At 33.0% G+C, this 22,850-nt stretch overlaps 3 protein-coding genes across 5 annotated transcripts; 2 read left to right on the top strand and 1 right to left on the bottom strand.

The window, feature by feature from the left end:
- LOC127250610 (BTB/POZ domain-containing protein At2g46260-like) lies at window positions 1-5,571 on the top strand. 2 transcript variants are annotated; one of them, XM_051273976.1, is made up of 6 exons: window positions 1-416; window positions 1,602-1,748; window positions 1,918-2,033; window positions 2,116-2,179; window positions 3,509-3,788; window positions 4,544-5,571. In XM_051273976.1, exons 1-6 carry the CDS (start codon window positions 209-211, stop codon window positions 5,340-5,342), a joined length of 1,614 nt encoding a protein of 537 aa, XP_051129933.1. In that variant the 5' UTR covers window positions 1-208; the 3' UTR covers window positions 5,343-5,571. The 2 variants fall into 2 exon arrangements, with proteins under 2 accessions (XP_051129933.1, XP_051129932.1); XM_051273975.1 differs by having other exon boundaries at window positions 1,915-2,033.
- Window positions 5,572-7,500: 1,929 nt separating this feature from the next.
- LOC127250457 (6-phosphogluconate dehydrogenase, decarboxylating 3, chloroplastic-like) lies at window positions 7,501-9,324 on the bottom strand. Its single transcript, XM_051273757.1, has one exon. It carries the CDS (start codon window positions 9,220-9,222, stop codon window positions 7,756-7,758), a length of 1,467 nt encoding a protein of 488 aa, XP_051129714.1. The 5' UTR covers window positions 9,223-9,324; the 3' UTR covers window positions 7,501-7,755.
- A 5,820-nt stretch (window positions 9,325-15,144) lies between these two features.
- Window positions 15,145-19,777, top strand: LOC127250073 (hydroxyproline O-galactosyltransferase HPGT1-like). Of its 2 annotated transcripts, XR_007838528.1 has the most exons (13): window positions 15,145-15,519; window positions 15,591-15,654; window positions 16,371-16,420; window positions 16,518-16,708; window positions 17,054-17,117; window positions 17,197-17,269; window positions 17,688-17,811; window positions 17,973-18,060; window positions 18,142-18,192; window positions 18,711-18,782; window positions 18,886-18,995; window positions 19,339-19,531; window positions 19,617-19,777. XR_007838528.1 is itself a non-coding variant. In XM_051273228.1 (12 exons), the coding sequence occupies exons 1-12, from the start codon at window positions 15,404-15,406 to the stop codon at window positions 19,359-19,361; spliced, it is 1,026 nt and encodes a 341-aa protein (XP_051129185.1). In that variant the 5' UTR covers window positions 15,145-15,403; the 3' UTR covers window positions 19,362-19,777. The 2 variants fall into 2 exon arrangements, 1 of the variants encoding a protein (XP_051129185.1); XM_051273228.1 differs by having other exon boundaries at window positions 19,339-19,777.
- Window positions 19,778-22,850: the final 3,073 nt, after the last annotated feature.

Here is a 22,850-nt window from a genome sequence, read left to right as displayed (position 1 = left end):
CATAGTTTAAACCCTCCAGAAGCAAACTCCAGAAAAATCGTCTCTTTCTCCTTGAATCTTTCTCTGTCGTTACTTCTGCTTCGCTTCTCAATTCTTCAGGAAACGTCCACAATCTTGCGTTTCTGGTTTGATGAGCTAAATTTCTTGTACAAGAAGGTTGCCGTGGCTCGGTCAATTGTCGAATTTCGATCGGTTTCGTCCAAAAGCGATGCTAATGGAGTCGTCGAGTGCTTCGCAGTACACCGGCTCGCTGGACTTTGGTTTCGCCTTTGATGATGCCAATTTCTCCGACAGGACGCTTCGGATCGAGATTTTGCAGGAGTTGCCGGGGCCCAAACCTGACCAGGACGATATCCATCACGATTTGGCGCGCAATCGGAAGCGCCGCCGTGGTGACGCCCTAGCCAATGCTGAAGGTATCGATTTTGTGTTTTTTTTTGCCCTAATTTGTGGTACCTTTGCGCCTGTCAATGTGTTGGCTCTAATCTGTATCGCGACGAAATTTCAAATCGATGGAGTTTTTGGGGATTCTTTTAGGGAAATTGTGCGTAGCTCGTGGATTTGAAGGACCTGTGGGGTTCGATTGTTGTTTTCAGTAGTTATGTTTTCGAATGGATTTTTTTCACAAGTTCCTATGTTTGTTAGGGTATTTAATGCAATTTTTCTGAATAGTTCTTATGATTTTGAATTGGTCATTTGGGATTTCAGCTATTAGATGTCGCTAGGGTTTTCCATATATCAAGAAATGGGAATTATTTGAACTTACAAATGTATTGTGGATTTGAATGCAACCAGTTGTAGTGAGAAATTTGTTGTGTTTGGAGATAAAAATATGAGAGCAATGTGGAAGGAACTGACATAATGCTGTGTTTGGATCTGATGTTTGAGAATGCCTTAACGAGAACAGAGTTTAGGTGGTTAATTGGTGCTTTGTTTGTTGAAGTAATGATGCTTTGGTTGACTTGTAGTTGCTGTAATTTATTATTGTTATTATTATTATTATTTTTGTTTTCTAGTTCATCAAATTTGTTGCATTGTATTCATATCTTGTGGGGGTAAGGATGCTGCTTGACTGCCGTTTATTGTTTGATCGTCAGGTTGAATTTGTGTGTGAATTTGTTTTTTTAGTTTTTGTTGTATGTATATTCCTAATTTGACATGGAGTTGGAACCGAAGATAGGCATGTGCCTGACCTTCTATAAGTTTGTCACTCATGTTTGGTATCTTTTCTTGATTGAGTGGCATTTACCAGCACGAAGAAGAAAACACTGAAATTATGAATGCCCTTTCATTTCACGGCATGGTGAATATTGAGTAATTTTACTATTTCATTGCAGTCATTTATCGCCCTGTAAAACTTGGGATGATCTCTATATGTCCTTTAATGTTCAATGTCCACCCTTAATCTTTTCTCCTGTAAGATATTCGGGTTTGGCTGGTTTTGTGCCATTTTATGTACAGGAAAGTAAGTTCCACGTAATTTAGACACTCATATAGGGGCAAGATATAACATTTGATATAATATTCGATGTTGCCATGTTCTTTCAAGCTCTATAAGCCTTGAGTTTGCTAATTTGGATGTGTTTTTTCTTACTCTGCAGAAACAACTGGTCAGTGTGACGAGCGTGGATTGAATTACAGAAATTTGGCATTAGAAGATCTGGATGCTCATGAAAACCAAGAGGATGAAGCTGCAGAAATGATTGATGAATCACCTGTGGTTGCAGAAATAGCAACAAAGCAATCAGGTATAATTAATCTATCCTTCATTTTGTTTTGCTTGGTTAAGAGCCTTATTAGAATTCCTAAAATTGTTTCCTATATTGATTGCTGAGGACGATAAAAATGTAGCTGCACATTGTGCTTAAAATATATTTCTTGGCTTTGAAAGTCTCCATCTTGAAATCCATCAAGTAGGTCATGAAGCTGCGGAGAACGATGAATTTTTCAGCATGGACTATTCGCCGTCTCAGGTTAAGACCATTCACATCAGCTCTCCAATTTTGGCTGCAAAAAGCCCATTTTTCTACAAGGTAAACTGTTCTTTTTATGAAAATGTTCTCGACTCGCCTCATGTCGCTGTGTCATTGATTTCAACATTTCATGTGGTTTTAGTTGTTTTCAAATGGCCCGAGAGAATCAGATCAGCGAGAGGTTACTCTACAAATCCAAGCTTCAGGTAACATTATTACAAACCAAGAACCTTATCTCCCGTTAATAATACAACAGAGCATTGCATATGTTGATAGAAATGAAGATAGTCTTGGAATGTAATAACTCTTGATATGAAATCCTAATATGAGGCTTCTAAACATTGACAATCTATAGAATATTCCAATATAGAAAACACATTTATTTATAGTATGCATTATCTCCTAGTGTTCCCTCTCGAGTTGGCGTAGAGTGGAACTTCACAAACAACACTTTTTGCAAATTGAAACTTCAACCTACGAGCATATTACTATATAAGTTCAATTGTATCTCATCTCCATAGACATTGGTAGTATGAGCAAACTATCCCCATATGACAACTTATGAGATATAGAAGGAAATGGTTGTTGCTATTGTATTTGAATGAGTTTGGTAGTGTGTTCGATTAGACTCTAGCTCTATGTTTGGATAGGTATAACCGTATAAACGAGTTTGGAACTATCTTTTTCTTGTTTCCTAAGTATCGCTTATCCCTTTGATCAAATGTAGGTCTTCCACTTAATCAAATTGTTTTCCCAACAATGGAAGCCGAGAAATTGATATGCACGAGTTAGATAGAAGAACTTAAAATATCCACACATGTAATATGCCAATAACTTACCAAGCTAGCTAACTCATGTGGGGTAGTCTACGGAAATGACTACGGACAGCTATCACGACCAACATCATGAATATAAAATTAAACATAATAGCTCAGCATCATAGATTGTCGAACAGAACAACTGTCTGTGTCATGGTTTTGTGCTTGAACTAATAACGAGTTAGATTATATATTTTAGTAGGTGAGTTCACCTCACACTATGAAGTAAAAGTGCTGCCATTGCTATCAAAATCAGAATGCTACTTTGTAATGCAATGTGAGATACCACAAGTCTACAATACATGTTATATGCTAGGTGAAACAAATAATTGGACGAAACCCTAAATTGAGTACAACATGACTTAGGTGAAACAAATAATTGGACAAACACCGTTAGAAATCAGCTACCTATCTATCCATACAAGTCTACGCTTTTCTCAACCTTAGCAATCATCTATTAAATTTCAGCTCTACATTTTGATACTTAATATTTATTTTTGACAAAGTTAGCATTAGATTAATTTGTTTGAAATCTCTATTTCAACGTAAACTATGTTCACATCATCTTTGAATTATCCCTTTCCCGAACTTCTATGAAATATCTACACGTGGCCCCCTAAATTTTCCAACTCTCTGATACTATGTTTTGTGCGTGCATATGTTCTATAATACATATGGTCGACCGATAATTAGCTTTGATCTCCTGTTTGGTAACAGAGGAAGATGCCTTCATGGATTTGCTAAAGTTCATGTACAGCAATACACTATCAAGAACTACACCGTCGACTTTATTGGATGTTTTGTTGGCTGCTGACAAGTATGAAGTTGAGTCATGCGTGAGATTCTGCACCATATCATTGTGCAAAATACCAATGACAGTTGAATCCGCGTTGCGTTATTTGGAGCTTCGTCCGAAACTCCTAAGGGGCAATGCAGTTATTCCCCTGGTCGACGCTGCCCGGTTCTTTCTTGCTGCCAGTTACCAAGATTTAACCAAGTAAGCACTCGTCCCATTCCAGAAAAATCGATATTTTGTACTGCCTCCGTCCCATAAGAAGAGTAACATGGATTTTTTGCGTATTTATTTTTTAATATTAATTATTATATCAAACGTAGTACAGATCAAGAGAAAATTGACAAAAATACCTCTATTAGCCTTTAAGTACAATGACATTTGTGAAGTAAATTATACAAATATAAAAATATTTAATACAATAATGCAAAAGGCAAATGGTGGTGTTGGTTTTATGGGATGGCGGTAGTATTACTTTTTGAATTAATTTTGTTTGGATATTCTTTTCTGTTTCAATTGATTCCAAGTTCGGTTGTATAACTTAGAGTTGACAATGGATCGATTCGTGTTGAGTTGAATACTTTAAATGAGTTAAATTACTCAACCCTGACCCGATTTGTTTATTATCGTGTCGGGTTTGTGTTGATCCGTATACATATAACTAAGTCGAAATCCTTGATTCAATTAATTAGGTTGAATTATTTGAAATTAAGTTTACTTTAAATTAATATATAAACAAATGATTAAATTATAATTATTTTACATATATAATCAATATATTAATTATTATTAATATATTATAATTGGGTTTTCGTGTTGGGTTTGAGTTGAGAACTTCAATCCTAATTCGATCTGTTTATTATCTCATCGGGATCGTGTCAACCCGTATACATAATCGGGTTGAAATTTTTTGTCCAAACCCAATTATTTCGACTCACGTTCTCCTTTTCATTCGACAGATTTCAGGATGAAGTTTTGAACTTGCCGTTACCCGGGCTCGAGGCGGTCTTACTAAGCAACACGTTGCAAGTAGCTTCGGAGGACGCCGTATACGACCTTGTCCTAAAATGGGCGCGGATCCATTACCCGAATCCGGAAGAAAGACGCGATGTCCTAAGCCTACATCTCCGGCGCTTCATCCGTTTCCCGTGCATGACGACCCGAAAGCTGCGAAAGGTCTTGACCTGCGGCGACATCTGCCCCGACCTCGCGTCGAAGGTCGTCCTCGACGCGCTCTTCTTCAAGGCCGAGGCGCCGAAACGGCAGTGCCTCGGCGACGGCCCGTACCGCCGTTTCGTCGAGCGGGCGTACAAGTACCGTCCCGTCAAGGTCGTCGAGTTCGAATCACCCCACCAGTCGTGCGTCGTGTACCTCGACCTCAAGCGCGGGGAGATCGAGCAGCTGTTCCCGTCGGGCCGGGTTTACTCGCAGGCCTTTCATTTGGGTGGGCAAGGGTTCTTCCTGTCGGGGCATTGCAACATGGACCAGCAGAACGCGTTCCATTGCTTCGGGCTGTTCCTCGGCATGCAGGAAAAGGGGTCCGTCTCGTTCGCCGTCGAGTACGAATTCGCGTCGAGGATCAAGCTCAACGAACAGTTCGTGTGCAAGTACAAGGGGAACTATACGTTCACCGGAGGCAAGGCCGTCGGGTACCGTAACCTTTTCGGGCTCCCGTGGGCGGCGTTTGTCGCAGACGACAGCCCTTATTTTATCAACGGCGTCCTCCATCTCCGAGCGGAGCTTGTCGTGAGGAAGTAAGTAATCCGGCCCGGCGTTACGAGGTATGTATGTTTTCGAAATTTTTCGGCGTTTTCGAGTCGGGGAAATATCAAACGTAATGTAGATTGGGTCGTGTCGGGTCGGGTTTGGGGGGTAGGGTGTACATAGTTTTGTTACTTGGGGTGGGTAGTTGGTTATGTAGAAGGGGTTGGAAAAACTTAGCCCTAATGTTCTTGTGCTTATTGTTATATTATGGGATTTTATTTCTTTTTTGGTATTGTTAATTTAGGGGTGGATAAAAATATTGATATTTGGCTATCTTGAAGTTATCGTATCGAAAAATATTGAATTTGTAAAAATTTTGGTATATCTATATATATTATCTATACTTTTTATACGTTACGGTTATTGTACCGAAAATTTCAATATGGAATTAATACATATTTTTCAGTCCGTTAATTTTATACTTATTAAGAAAAAAAAAATTCACCAAAACCCGTCGATCTTATCCACAGAAATTTAATAGTTTTGTTTGATTTTGATTTTAAATTGAGATAGTAATTTAATTTATTTTTTTTTTTTGGGTCATATTTTTGTAAATGTGATGTTTTGCAAAAAGAATAATATACTATTTTTATGGGAACAATACAAAATGGAAAGTAAGATTTTTTTATTTCAAATCTAAACCAACAAACCGATACTTAAATGTAATCTAAAGGTCCTTCAAATTCTAGATCAAATGCTAGATCACAACAAAAAGTTTCCAAGTTTTAATAAAGAAATTTCAGTTGTACAGCAACTGCATACATAGTAAAAAAATAAAAAAAAACTACTGAAATATTCTCATGCTTCTCTTAATTGAACATATCAATAGTTGAACTAATCTTTGTTCTACATGATTGACAATAAAGCTGTTAAAATGGCTCACAATTAACCATAATTCGTCGTCTTAGCCGTTAAATCGGCCAACAATTCACCACAAACTATAGTTCGACAGGTTTGAATAAGCCTAACAGCAACAAAATGAGCTAACAATCATCGAACCCTTAACAACCTAATGGTGTTCTAGCACGGTCAATATTAGCCAATTTTATTCTACCATTCGACTAACTGATCGGTTTCAAAACCGTAAAATCTAACACAGAACACATTGACAAAGAATACACATAACTTAGCTACGTCTAGCCGACCAAGCTCTACATCTTATTACACAAGAAAATACATTGCAGATGTTAAATAACTATTTCACCTAAAAGTTTATTAGTTAGTGAAAGTGTGCAAGAATTTTTTATTTTTTATTTTTTTGACATTTTTGTTTTTCACTAATTGTATGTATAATAATATATAATTTAAGTAAAAACTATAATTTGTTTGGTATAGAGAAATGAAGCTAGAGAAATTGAAATTGTATCATTTCTCTTATTTGTTTGAGTCAGAGAAATGAAACTTGAGAGATATATCATTTCTATTTCTCTATTTTCATTTCTCTCTCATATGCAAAGAAAGTGAGAGAAATGATGTTGTAGTATATTTTTTTAAAATTTTTTTAAATTTTTTTGTACTATTTAATTTTTATAATTTTTTAAAAATTAAATTATTTCAATTTTACAAAAAAACACTTAATTTATTTCTAAGGTATTTAATTTTTACGATCTTTTAAGAAATTATACTAAAATATAATCTTAAAAAACATGCGTATATAATTTATATTTTTTTAAAAAAATTCACCAAAAATATTTTTCATGAATTCTCATTCGTCAAAACTCTCTTTTTATCCGTTAATCATTTATCTTATTTGATCATTCATATATCTGCATTTTTTTTATATTTTTCAACTGAATTATCTGTTTTACCAAATAAGAGAATTAATTCTCATTCTCTACTAAATTCTATTTCTCTTCAATTCTATTCTCTACTCTCATCTCATTTATCTACAATTCCATTCTCTGTACCAAACGCCCCATAAGTATTTTGATATTAATATATGATTACGTTTTCTAAAATAAAGTTGATTTACGCCACACAAACCTTGCACGTGGCCAATTTTTCTTTTTAACACAAAATCGAACATGACCTCCCGCTATGATACCATGTTTATATCGACTAAAAGCTTAAGCTAAAGCAAGAAAATGCATCACTAATTAAACATTATATAGTCTATCAACCATAGAAGACATATATACCTAACCGAGCATAATAGAATAACAAACAAAACCCGAGCACGGCCAATAAGCATTTCCATAGCAAGAAAACAAAATCACCAATGCCATTCGAAAAGACACGTCCCGTTATTAAATGCAATGCAGAAACTACAACATGCTTTGTCTTTCGCAAGAAATCCTCGTCAACTAAATAACTCAAGTTCAATTAACCCCCTCGATAAATCAAACCGCGCAACATAGAGCAATATTCAATAACCATCTTCAAAAGCTCGATTAAACAGCACTTACCATTAAACTCGCGCCTTCCGAGCAAGCTTGGACCACTCGGTATGGTAAGATCCCGGACGATCAATCCTCTCGTAAGTATGCGCTCCAAAGTAATCCCTTTGTGCCTGCACAAGATTCGCGGGAAGTCTCCCGCGCCTATACGTATCAAAGTACTGCAAACTCGCCGACATTCCCGGCACACTAATCCCCTTCTGTATCGCCACCCCCACAACCCTCCTCCACGCCGCCTGCCTCTGCACCATCTCCCTCGCAAAATCCGGGTCGACCAACAAATTCGCCAGCCCTGGATTCCGCTGATACGCCTGCTTAATCCTGTCGAGGAACACGGCCCTAATGATACAACCCCCTTTCCAAATCCTCGACAGTTCCCCCAAATTCAACCCCCACCCCTTCTCCACACTCTTCGACCTCAACAAATTCATCCCTTGTGCATAACTGCAAATCTTTGAGGCATACAATGCCTGCCTTACATCATCTACTAATCTCTTCTTGTCGACGCTTCCAATGTTGTTTATCTCCTCCTTCATCCCTTCTTTCCTGAAAATCTCCTCTGCAGCCTCCCTTTCCTCCTTTAATCCGCTCATGTATCGACTGTCTAGTGAAGCGGCGATCGTCGGAGCTGCGATCGACAGCTCCGCCGCCTGCTGCACTGTCCATTTCCCCGTCCCCTTCATCCCTGTCTTGTCGAGAATCTTGTCGACTAAATGACCCTCCCCTGTTTCTTCATCCTCCACTTTGAAGATATCAGAGGTGATTTCGATCAAAAAGCTCTCCAATTCACCTCGATTCCATTCCCCGAAAATCTCAGCCAATTCGTCGTTGCTCAGCCCTCCGACGTTCCTCAGAACATCGTAGGCCTCTGAAATCAGCTGCATATCTCCATACTCGATTCCATTATGCACCATTTTCACGAAATTTCCAGATCCTCCCTCGCCAATGTAGGTCACGCAAGGTCCGTCGTCTACCTGCGCAGCAACTCGCTCGAGTATGTTGTGAATGTTTAAATATGCTCTGTGCGAACCGCCTGGCATCAACGAAGGACCGTTCCTGGCACCGTCTTCTCCGCCTGAAACTCCCATCCCTAAGTACAGCAAACCTTTCTCCGACGCCTCGACCATCCGCCGCTCGGTGTTCTCGTACCACTCGTTTCCGCCGTCGATTATCGTGTCTCCTGGCTCCATGTACGCGGACAGCGCCGAGATCGTCTGGTCGACCGGAGCGCCGGCTTTGACCAAAATTATAACCGACCGAGGCTTTTTGATCGAAAGGACGAAATCCTTCGGCGAATACTGTCCCGTCAGAGGTAGCTGGCCCTCGCGATGGGCGCGATCTAGGGTTTCGTCGACCTTGGAAGAGGTTCGATTGTAGACGGAAATTGGGAACCCTTTCTCGGCGATGTTGAGGGCTAGGTTCTGCCCCATCACCGCCAGGCCTGCTAGACCGATTTGCGATAGCGCCGCCGACTCCATTGATGCCGCTCCGAAGGTCTGAATCGAATTCAAGATCTCGATTTGGGGATTTTGGGGAAGAAAATGGAAATAAAGCTTGAGAGGCTACAGAAGCTGCACCGCCGGAAAAAGGAATATATAAGACGCAGGAGATAATTTCTCTTTGTGAAATGACGATAATGCCCCTGTCGGAAAATGTACCCCATAAGATCCACGAGATGACTTCGCCATACGAAATTACGAATCTACCCTTCGATGTCAGGGTTTGGTTGTACTTTCCGAGAATGAAACGGTATGCTTCATTTTAATTTGAATTAAATTTGTAATTTTGTATTTTTATTTAAATATTCACTTTGTTCAACAATATTTTTTTCATTTGCAATTCTAAAAAATAATAAGATTTAACATAATATTTTATAGAAAAGTTAAAATATTTATTATAAAAATACAAAAAATCAAAACATCAAATATTCAATTGAAATACTCTCTGTTCTGTTAAGGTTATTGTTTTTAAAATTTAGTAATTGTAGTAGTTCACATAATAAATATTCTTCTAATTTATATTATATTACACAAATATTTCATTATTTTTATATTATACAATTTTAATAAAAGTATTTTTTTTTATATTTTTTACTACAATCCAATATAATATTATGCGAAAAAATAAATGTCACATTTTTAATGAGACGGTGGGAGTATAATATATTTTATATTTTTAAAACAATTTTATATACCATATACAAAAAAATATTTTATTGAAAAATACTGCGTGAACGGAGTGATTATATATAATACTCCCTCTGTTCCGCAACAAGGGTGACGTTTGTTTTTTACACGTAGATTTTTTAATATTAGTATTATATTGGATTGTAGTAAAAAAGACAAAAATATCTCTATTTGTATAGTGTAATATAAAAGTAATGACATTTCTGTAATATATTGTAAGTTGAAAGGATATTTATTATATGACGTAAGTAGTACAATTACGAAATTAGAAAATAGTAACCTTATTTTGGAACGGACGAAAATGGAAAATGATAACCTGGATGGATGGAGTATATTTTTTTCGTTTAAATTAAATTAATATAATAAAATTTTCTATATAAAAAAAAAAAAAACAAAAAAAAAAAACAAAAACAAAAACAGTTCTTGTTATATTCAAGTTGGGGGTAAAAAGGTCAATTCAGTGGGAGTAAATAAAAAGTAATAAAATATTTGTGATTGGCGCGCGCGTTGGCGGACTCGCCGAGGCTGATTGTCGCATAGAGCGGCGATTGTTACTATGCGCCCTTTAAACGGCGTCGTTTCGTAGGTTGTTAGAGGCAGTATTAAGTTGGTGTTGGTGGCTTCTGACGTGTTTGGTTGGTAGCGCTAAAAGTGAATAATATCAACTTGCAACTGACAAAATTTATTAATGCGACAAAAACACCTTACAAGCCAAAGCAAATTTCGATTCAAAATTTATAATCCCGGGTGTTTTCTTTTCTAGTTTTTACAATACTTTTTTTTTTTTTTTTCGTCTCCAAAAATATTATATCAAAAAATTATTTTTTTTTATATTATATTAAAAATTTATTTTACATTCAAAATATCACATTAATTTTTATTTATATCATATCAAACAATTATTCAAATTCAACTTTTTACTGTTAAAAATCTAAACCCACAAACAAACACACCCTAGGATTTGCTTCTTTTAACAAATATTTTTAACATTTTTTTCTGAAAGAAATTATAATTACATATTTATTATTTTTATATTATTTATATAATTCTCTATGTTTCATGTCAATTTTTTTTTTTTAAATCATTAAAAAAAATACCCTAATACATTTCTTGGTTCTTTTAGTTAGTTTATATCTATTTATAATTTTATTATTTTTATTTTTTAAATAATATTTTTTTTCTTTCAGTAAAATTATGTAAGTTTGATTAGACATAAAAAAATAAAAATAAACACTAGTAATATTTTTAATGATAAGATAAAGTAGATAAAAGATAAGTGAAAAAATTGTAGAAAAAATTATTAAAAGAATTAATACTCCCTCCGTCCCGAAATTAAATATCCATTTGTTTTTTGGACGTAGTTTTAGAAATATTAGTATTATATTGGGATATAGTAGGAATAAAGTATAAATGACTAAAATAACCTTATTAGTATGTGTGATACAAAGATAATAGCATTTGTGTAATATATTGTAAGTTGTAAAGGTATTTGTAATGTTAGGTAGATAGTACAGTTACTAAAAAATGAAATGGATACTTTTTTACGGAATGGACTAAAATGAAAGAATGAATACTTTGTTATGGGACGGAGAGAGTATAAAAATAGTAAAATAATAATAATAAAAAAAGAGTGTTGACAAATTGTTTACTTTATTATTTCTTAAAGTAAAAATTGATTAAAAAAATAATGAAATAAATAGAATTACAATATTTTTTTTTGTTCTTTACTAAATATTCATATATTTTTTACATGTAAATTATTTAATATTGAAACTATATTTGTATGTAGTAAAAAAAATAAAGATGCTAAATTATTTATATTAGTAGTAATGAGATTTATGTTAGTATATTGTTAGTTGTAAATATATTTTTAATATTAAATGTATAATATAACTACTTAAAAAATAAAATAAATTTTTTTTGAGATAGATACAAATTTTAAAATATATATTTTATTAGAGATTGGAGAAGATCCGGTAGTAATTTATTCATTTTAATAAGAAAAATACACATATTTTTTCAAAATATTAATATATCAGTATTTATTATTTTTATATTTTATATACAATTCTTCACACCTCATATATATATATATAAAAAAAAAAAAAAAAAATTTCTTTCAAATTATCTCACAAAATAACACTCTGTTTGGAGTTTGAATTTTGAGTTGGGATTTGAATATTAAAAATTTTGAATTTGAATAATTGTTTGATGAGATATAAATAGGTGTTGATGTGATGTTTTGAATGTAAAATTGATTTTTACTATAATATAAAAAATAAAAAATAAGTGTTTAATTTGATATTTTTTTGGGAAAAAAATTGAATTAATAGAGTAAATCTACCCCCAAACAAACACACCCTTAGTACTTCCATATAAAATATATTCTTAATTGTAAAAAATGGCAAGTGCTAACTAAACTAGCATTAGTTTTTTTATATTTTCATTTTTTTATTATTATTCATGAAAAGTCATAAAAATATAACAAAGTATCCATAATAAATTTTCATTATTCTTTTCGTTCCATAATAAAGTATTCATTTTTTTTTATTTTAGTTCGTTCCATAACAAATTATCTATTTCATTTTTTTAGTAACTGTACTATCTATCTAACATTACAAATACTCTTACAACTTACAATATATTACATAAATATCATTACTTTTATATTATAAATAAAGTTATTTTAGTCATTCTTGCTTTATTTTTACTATATTATAATATAATACTAATATTTTTAAAAATAAATAAATATTTATTTATGGAACATAGAGAGTATTTAAATTTCAAACCTAAGCACAAACACAGCTGAGATATATATGGGACAGGTACACAAATATTTAGTTAATTTTTGCACTACTTATTTACAATATATATATTTTAAATATAATTATATCATATATAATTTTCTTTAATAAAATTTCACATCATATATTATTATTTTAAAATTCTAAATTTGACACTATTCAATTTTTTAAAAAATGTAGCATTAATTATATATATATTTTTCTCTTAAAATATCATATTAAATATTTCATTTAGATAAAAAAAAAAATTAATAAAATATTAAAAATAATATAAAACTAATATTTAAATCATATTTTATATAAAAAAAAATAAGTATTCTATGTGATCTTTTTTCAAAAAATTAATCAAAAAATAAAAATAGCGTAAAATTTTCAAAATTGAAACTTAAATAAAGCCGTTACTTTTTTTTTTTTTTTTTTTTTTTAATTCTAAAATTTCCAAACACTATGCTCCATTTAGATAAGATATTTTTTTGAAATTTATTAATCGTAAAAATAATAAAAATTTAATATATTGTTTGTAAGAAATTTTTTTTATTTAATATATTTTTTAAAAAACAAATACTATCGAAATCTCCAAACAAAACCTAAAACTCTCCAAATGTCTATATATAAGCGGAGCTTTTTTTTTTCTTAACTGATTCAATATAATCTTTTCTTTTCAAATTTGTTTATAGTTATAATAAAAATAATCATAATTAAGTATCAAACTATTCTCAATTTTTACAAAAATTTTAATATATTTTTTAAAAATATTAAAATCATTTTATATATTTCAATTCATCAATAAATTATTTTTATTTTATAATTTATTAGAAAAAATATATTGAATCAAGACAAAAAAATATATATAATTTATTTGTTTTGTGTCCATCTTTATTTGGAGCAGCCGACTAATTGAATTTTATATTTAAAATTATTTGAGTAAATAAATAATATATTTTTATTATATAAATGTAGATATATATTAGTTATAATAATTTTAAAAAATATTCGGGTTCGGGTCCGGATTCGGGGTGGGGCGGATTTTTAGTAAAACCCGTAACCCGTCCCGAGCCCGACCAACTTTAAAATTTTAAATTCACAACCCGCCCCAAAACATATTATTTAGATTCAAACTCGCTCTATTAAAAACGGATCTGGGGCGGATCCGGGGCTAACCCGCCCATTTGACATCCCTAAATGCAATGTTTATAAAGTTTAGAATAAAATACTTAATAACAATATAATAGTAACAATTTGTCAAATTATTAAGTTTAGACTAGTTAACAAGTTGAGTCAAATAGAATTTTAAATATTTGTGTTTGTTAGTGTTTTTGTTTGGGGTTTGGATTTTGAGTTGAGATTTGAATAGTAAAAATTTTGAGTTGAAATAGTTGTATAATGTGATATAAATAGATATTGATGTGATGTTTTGAATGTAAAATTGATTTTTAGTATAATATAAAAAATAAAAAATAGGTGTTTGCTTTGATATTTTTTGAGAAAAAAATGAGATGAATAATGAATTTAAAATCCAATAGCCTAAACAAACACACCCTGAGTGTATTATATACAATATATATAAAATAATTAATTAATATTTCTATTGGCTATTTCTATATTAATATTACAACAAATTTGTTTATTTTGTATATTTAAATATAATATTGTTTTAAGTTAAATACAAATATTTGTATTCGTAATATATAATAATTATATTTAATTATTATTATTTTTATTAAAATAAAATATATATTACTCTCTCCGTCCCACATTCCATGTGCATGTTACCGTTTCTGTCCGTCGTACATACCATGTCACTTTCTTTTTTTGAAAAATGATTATAGACTTTAATTTTATTTTAAACTTTTTAATTTTATTTTTTAAAATTTTAATTAAACTAATTAGTTATCTTAATCTTAATTTATAATTATTTATATTATACAATAATTATTTTCACTGATACATTCTTAATTATCTACTAATTACACCCCTGTGTCTACAATGTAGACATTGTATGTGAGACGGATGTAGTATATTTTTTTAATAATATTTATAAGTATGAATCTATCTAAAAATACATTTTATTAGGTCCCACTTAATTTGTCATATATTTCTATTTCAGTCTATTCTACATAATTTGTTATTATTATTTTTGAGAATATAATTATAAAATTCTAATCACATTTAAAAATTCATAATTTATAATTTATTTTATTTTAATTGAATTGTCTGGTCATTTTAATTTTAATATATAATTTATTTTTATTACTATATTTATTAATTATTTACTAATTACATACTAACTAAAAGTAATTAGTGAAATTTCGGAGGTTTACAAAAGCAAACGCTAGCGGCGGCATGTTATGACGTTATTAAATAAATAATAATAATAATAATAATAGCAATAATAAGAAGAAGAAGCTTCACTTTAATGGCAGCGAAAGCACTGAGTATTGGCAGTTGGCAGCGTATTTCTTACATTTAAACCCCCAATTCTGCAATAACTCTCAGTCTTATCTCCACTTGATTTGATCCGTTCTTTTGTTTCTCACCAAATCATCATCAATCCCGCAATTGTTCGATTCACCCAATCCGCGCAAGTGTTCAGTTTGAAGAATTTCAGCATCTGATTTATTCTTCACGACGAAATTAGCTCTTGGAATTACGTCGTGCAGGCCGAAATGGGTAGCCGGGGATCGAATCACCGGCTATCGTCGGCGCAGAGTTTTGGGAATCGGATTTCGCTTCTGATGCTGTCCATGTTTGCTACCATGGCTTCATTATATGTGGCGGGAAGGTACGTAACGCGATTTGAATTTCGTCGGGTTTTAGGGTTTTACATTTGATGAAATGTGCGAATTCGTGTAGATTGTGGCAGGATGCGGCTAATAGGGCGAATTTGATTAGCGAGCTTGATATGAGAACCGGACAGGTGATTTGATGTTCTGTTTCTTTCTGGATTTCCTGATTTCCTTAACTCAAATCACAGGTTAGCTTCGTTCCCTGTCCAAATTTTATGAAGAAGGAGAAAGGAGATGCAGATTCTGTTGGAATAGGTTTTATTTGAGATCTGGAATCTCCTTTTTTCGGATTTCAAAATTTTCAAATTGTTAGCCTAATTGTGAACTTCCTGATCAATGCCACTGATTTGGAACATAGTTTTAGTTTCATTCCTCTGTTACTAATCATTAACAGGAAGATCTGTAATGGAATGTCAATTGTCTTTGTAGGTCCTGTTTCTTTAAGATTTGAATTTGGAAATGCCATTTGGGAATAGTACAAATTTAAATTTAAATAACGTATGAGGTGATATATATATGTAAGTGTTTGATTTGATGGTTTTGCATAAAAGTTTTTGAGGAATAGTGCTCGGGTGCTGAAATAGTTATTGTTGTCCATGGTTAAATGAAAGTCGATGAAATGAATGATCTAAATATGGGTTATGTTACTGAAAATTGACTACGAAACTTCACAATGGTGGTCATGGATGCATCTATTATTAAACTTCAGCCGACCATAGGGATGAAGCTAATACTTAATTTGAGCAATACGGTGGTTATGTTTATGTAGACGAAGTCATAGATAGATTTCTTTATCAGTTTCTTGGTTATTTTATGGGAAGTTGACATTACATCTGTTCTATGACAGGGCAAGTCTTCTGTTTCTGTAGATGACACTTTGAAAATCATTAATTGCAGGTAACCTTTTCGTGATGCACATTTGTATTTCTGCTGAAAAATTGCATTACATTGAATCAGACAAGCTCGAATTAATTGTATTTTGGTGCTTGGTCAGAGAGCGTCACAAGATTTTAGATGCACTTAATATGGATTTGGAAAAGGCAAGGCAGGAAGGATTTGTGTCTAAGCGCGTGTCTGGAAATGGTGGAACTTCAAAGCGAAAACTGTTAGCTGCCATAGGGATAATTACAATGTTTGGACGCAAGAACAACAGAAATGCAATTCGCAAGGCCTGGATGCCTACTGGTATGTCATTCTTACACTGTGGTGTGTCTATTGATTCTATTCTGTGGGCACGAACAACTGACATGCACCAACCGTTTTTGTGCCTATGATATGTTTTGTTCTTTTCCGCCCATGAAAAATAGGTGTTGGTATTTCGATTAAAAACTGTTGGCTGTCAGTTAGTACTTGGTAGATAATTCATTAGAAAAACATGTTAAAGGTCTTGAGATGTAATAACAGCTTAGAAATGGCGAGTTTTAGATTTTTAAGCTTCTTTATTTTTATTTTTAAAATTTTTTTATGATATTCTTAGTTATGTTTTCTGTATGTTCTTGAATGCGCCCATTCGTAACACACACAATGCAGGTGCTGCTCTCAAGGAACTGGAGGAAGAAAAAGGCCTTGTCATTCGATTTGTAATTGGGAGAAGGTCCGTACTGTTCACTTGAAATTTTTTGTTTGGTTATTCAGAACATTTTGTGTGACTGAATTTACACAACACAATGCAGTGCAAATCGTGGCGACAATTCAGATAGGGATATTGACAGTGAAAACGCGCAGTCAAATGACATCATAATTCTTGTATGTTCTAGTTTTTAAACATAGTTGATTAAAATTTATTTTTAATCCTGTGAATGTATACACTGTGTTCTAGCATGTTGGCACACTGTTCTGGAACAACCTTCCATGTCTAACATGTTAAAGCCTCGACCATTTAAGTGACATCTGAGCAATTTGGCAGTCTCGTTAGTCTGTTCTAAGAATGGTTTGGGTGAGAACAAGCTCGGATTTCTTGTTAACAAGGGAAAATGCTTTTTTTAGCCTTTTAGTGGAGTTTCCTCACTGTTTCCTGATTTTGTTCAGTTTTATCTTTCAACGTGTGCTTTATCTTGCTGCCAGTATTTCATTTCGGTAGGTTTCTAAAGACTTGCAACTTAGCAAGATATTGAAACTGATTCTTTGTTCTTTTTTTTTTGAAAGAGCATCTTATCTTTGTCAGGAAAATCATATAGAGAGACCGGAAGAGCGAGCAAACAAAACAAAATTGTTCCTCATCCATGCTGTCGATCACTGGGAAGCTGAGTTCTATATCAAGATCAATGATGATGTTTATGTTAACATTGGTGCGTTTTCCTCGACAGCTGATATCAAAGTATTTGATGATTTTCATTTCTTGTTGGCTATATAAACTTCCGGACTGGGTTCTGCACGACTTATTTGTATCTTTCAAGGCAGATACTGAGTTTTTTCAATTAATTACTCTTTGCTATTTCACGTTTAACAGATGCTCTAGGAGCTGTGCTTGCAAGTCATTTGGATAAGCCTCGCGTGTACATTGGATGTATGAAGTCAGGAGAAGTTTTCTCTGACCTGTGAGTTAAAAATAGTTACCTTTATGCACCCCATTCTTTTTTGAATGGGAGTAACCGAACATTTTTTATTTGATCTTGCAGCAAACATAAATGGTATGAGCCTGAATGGTGGAAATTCGGCGATGGGAAATCGTAAGTAACATATACAAATATATTTTAACTTTCACCTCCATCTCACTTTTTGGCCAAGTTTGAAGTATCAATTGTATTTGTCGTGCTATTGTATTGTATTGACATTAAGCTTAATTTTGAGTTACCAATTTGTAATTGCATCGAGCTGTAGGTCTAAAATCTGACAACGTATCATTTAAGTTAGTGTTTTATTGGAGTGGTAATGCTTTAGAGAATGTAAAAACGATGAAATAGATAAAATACATCACAATTACTTATACGTGATGGCAAAGTGTGGTAAGAATATTTGACATATGTAGAAGTCACTTTTTATCTTCTGTTTAAAGTTTCCCATGTTTCTGTTTTCGCATTCTCGAGTACTGATATGTGATGCCAAAGTCTGGTATAGATTAGTTTCTTGCGATCACTTTCATAGTCTATCTGGGACGCACCTTGCCTTCTCCTTTCGTGTTTCCAATATTGTTTATAAAAGCAGGATAATGTAAACATCTGTACAATTGATTCTCTTCTACAAATAGATACTTTCGGCATGCCTCGGGTGAGATTTTTGCCATATCACATGCATTGGCCCAGTTTGTCTCGATAAATAGGTACGTTCCTCTTGGTTATACACATCTACGGTTTTTTTTTTTTAGACCTCTTCTAATAATGTAAGGAACCAACATATTTGGTAGTGACTCTCTTAGTTTTCAGATTCGCCCTCCGAACATATGCCCATGATGATGTCAGCGTTGGATCTTGGTTCATCGGGCTCAACGTGGAGCATGTTGATGATGAAAAGTTTTGCTGCTCATCCTCTTCAGGTCCCCTCGTCTCTCTGTTTTCATTATAAATTTTTCGTAATAAACAAATTAGTAGTTAGATATGATAAATGATGCTTTGGGCTGGATAAATCTTTCTACGATGTTGAAAACAAAGCATAATTAGGTTGTGTTAGATATGTTTCAGAATTATTTTGATGTTTTTGGTTGATTAAGGATTAGTAAAAAGTTAACAGAAAATATGTGTTCGATGCTATATAAGTATTGAATATGATGATTTGAATTGGAAATAGGTTATTCACCTAATTAGACAGAAATTTTTTAGTGAATAGTGTGAAAGTAAGTTTAAAAACTATTGTTGACATGTGATTCTCATCGCTTACAGGAGCTGTTTGTGCATCGGCATGACCATTTTCCGTAAAAATGGAGATTCTTAGACAGAAACACGGCACGAACCTCTGTTGCAATTTTTTGGCCGAATAGTTTACATGACGGGGACATGGCAGATGATCATCGGCAGATCCTATCGAGCCATGGTTCCAAGAAGTTGTGTTCACGGGCAATGTGAAGCTGTCCAGGTTTTATACAACCATTCAAATTATTTGCAAGTAGAGAATTATAGATATAGCATCACTCTCATTCACATATTTTTTGGTTTTTTAGTTAGAGAGAGAGGGAATGTTGGGAGAGATTGAAGAACAGAGGTTCATTTATGAGGTTTTTTACAAGAGGGAATTCACATTTGTTGCGTTGTGTATTATATCTGTGTTTTGTTCTATTCTTACCTTTACCTAAGCAAAGGGTGTGATTTTTAGTTTTCCTAATTTTTGTGTTTTGATTTCAGTTGGAATTATGGATTGGATTGAGGGAATATACTTTAGGGAAAATATTGTGACAATACATCAAATACTCCTTTGGTCACTATATAAGGTGTATATTTACCTTTGGCTAAAAATGATTCAGAAAAATAATTTTGCTTTTATTTTTTGAATATTGATTTTATATATCAAGAAAAAATAACAAAATTCTAATACCATGACATTTATAAAAATGTTATACAAATATTTTTAATATTAAATACAATAATAACAGGTAAATGTAATGTTTATAAACATTAGAGATATGTGATACTAGTAAAGTATTTTATATGGACTTCTTAAATTAAAATACTAATGCTGCAACGTAGGAGTTACAAAAATATTAAAAATATTTTTATATTTGTATAATTTTTTTTTATCTTGATTGTAATAGTATCATAATATTTTTTCTTTTCATGGAACTTAGAACGAAACGGAGATAATATATATTGTCACTAAAAAAAAATAAATTATATAACACCCTTGTGTTTTAGTAAAAATGCACAAAATACCTGTATTTTATTTATTGCGTCAAACTCCTCAGTGTTAATATAAAATTTGCATGAAACACCTCCCTTCTCCAACTGATGTTCGATTCTAAATAAAGACCTACATTACACAAATTTTATATAAATAAAAAAGTGTAAAATTTAAGATATTTTATATTTTATATTTTTATAAAACTTGTATAATTTAGGTCGTATCGTAATCAAATTACCCTTTTAAATCAACAAGAAGAGCTACGATTAGGCAGAAGAAATCTTGGGGAAGAAGGCAACGCGTGTCGAAACAGTATAATACCCATGGCATGGGCGATCAGAAACCATAAACCCTAGAACGACAACCATGGAAGAATCTCGAAATCAAGAGCAGGCGGTGTGCGGAAAAGAGGCGCTGGATCTGCTCAACTGCGTAGCCAACTCCAATTTCGATCAGGAAAGATGCATTTCCCTCCTTCAATCCTTGCGCCAATGCGTTCTCAGTAAGGTACAACTTTTCGCGGTTAGTGGTCGATTGATTTGTGTGGATTAGCTTCTCGTTTTGAGCTACGATCTCTACGGAATTTTACTTTTATTTGTTTTTTTTTTTGCTTCGATTGATTCGCATCGCTGAGGATGATATTTCTTTAGTTTTTTTTTTTTTTTTTTTTTTTTTTAAAAAAATTCTGTTCGCTACTGGTCGGAATTGAAAAATGTGAACGAAAAAAAGGAGAAGATCGAAATCGAAGTGAAGATTATGTATGGATAGAGATATTAACCAAAATTCGTATGAAACATAATATAACTGCCTCAATTTCTCTTCCATATTATGTTGTTTTATGTGGAAGAAAACTGAGAAAACATACTATGTTTCTGATCCCTTACAGAATTTTGTTCTGATATGGTGAATTCTCACCTTTAGAGTGCAGTTTGGTGTTTCCAATCGAGCAACATTATTGCCGAAAGCTTTCCAGATTTCACTACATTACATCAAATTCAATCCTTTTGGTCATGAGAATTTCTGGTTTGCCACTGCATAAATGTTAAGGCTGTTGGATGTTAAATTCATAGAGAATATTTTGGTGAAGCTCAGCTGAGTAAGGAGGAGGAAAAAATTGAATTTTGAATTGGTTTATCGAAAGGTAGCTTTCAACCACCATTACTATTGGTGTTGGCTTGCTTTATATTAATGTAGAAAACAATGTTATTCACAAAACTCTGCGCGTAAAACCTTATTTTTACAAACGTACATTTCTGGGAATTTTAACATTGGATCGGTCTCTGCAATGGTGCTGTATTGTTTACTACTTCCAAATCATGAAGGATATTACAATGGTGCTTGTGCTAATAATCGAGGGATTTAGTTTTGGTCCTTGTTTGGTTTACTTCTATGTTATATTCTTATATTGTCTTTAAGAACATTTAGTTTTACGCTATAAAGCTACATAGTATTTCTTTGCGTTTTCTCAGAAAGTGAAGAAGTTCTCGCTGGCAGAACCGAGCAGAGAACAACCTGATGCAAGTGGGAAGAAGCAAACATAAGTTTCATCAGCTGTAAGCTTTTTTATTATGAAATTGAGCATTCTTCTTGATGAATCATGCCAGTTTTTTTTGCATATGATCATTCTGAGGATACATTATTACGATAATTAAAATAGAGGCTACTTTTGTTTTGTCGATATAAACGAGTTTTACAGAATTTGGGATCCTATTCTATGATCAAGACAAGTTTAGTAAGGAGGGTTATGATGGATAATTAATTTTATTCGATCTGATGAAACGATAGTTAGAACACGTGATTAGATGAGGAATTGGTATAACTATGCCAGTTCAAGACTCCCACATAGAGCAAAAGATTTATCGCTTCAATGAGCCATGGTTATTGTTGTTTCACTTTCTTGTTTTTGATGGAATCTATGTGTTCGAATCCGTTTAGATAGACAGTTTTGAATTTTGAAAAAATTTAGAGATAGTAATAAATTAGTATCCGATGTGATATTTTTAAAAGGTCTGTAACCAAAAAAATGTGTAAATGGAGCCAAGCTTATGTTTTGGGACATGTGAAGCTTAAACCTTTCGATATATATTTTTATGACAGTATAATTATATGATATAAGACGTCATGTGTTATATCCAACCCAAATTTACGTCATTTTAATATACATATGCTGCCGTCTGGTCATTTGCGACCAATATCGGACTAGGCATTACATTACAATGCCCAAGAAACTATAGTTCTATTTAGACAAAAGTTCTTAGTATTTTCCTATGTGTAAGAAAAGTTTCAAATAGGGTGAGACGCCGGGAAAACATTGGCGCCCATTCCTTAGTACAAATAATTTACGTTACAATTCTACGTAGTACCATAGACAAGTCTTTAATATAATAGGTCCTAACAAGACGATTGCGGGAAAAAGGGATACACCATAGGACAACGGTGTACCTATACATAACTTGCCTAGTTCGAATTAGGATCAAAACATATATCCGCAACATGACTATATGCCAGCCGAGTAGTCTGAGTAGATAAGTAGAAACACGGGCGTGATCTACTCGCCGTG

This window comes from Andrographis paniculata, unplaced genomic scaffold, assembly GCF_009805555.1.
Source record: "Andrographis paniculata isolate CXL003 unplaced genomic scaffold, ASM980555v1 Contig37END, whole genome shotgun sequence".
Taxonomy (NCBI): domain Eukaryota; kingdom Viridiplantae; phylum Streptophyta; class Magnoliopsida; order Lamiales; family Acanthaceae; genus Andrographis; species Andrographis paniculata.
This window is presented reverse-complemented; position numbering and strand designations above follow the sequence as displayed.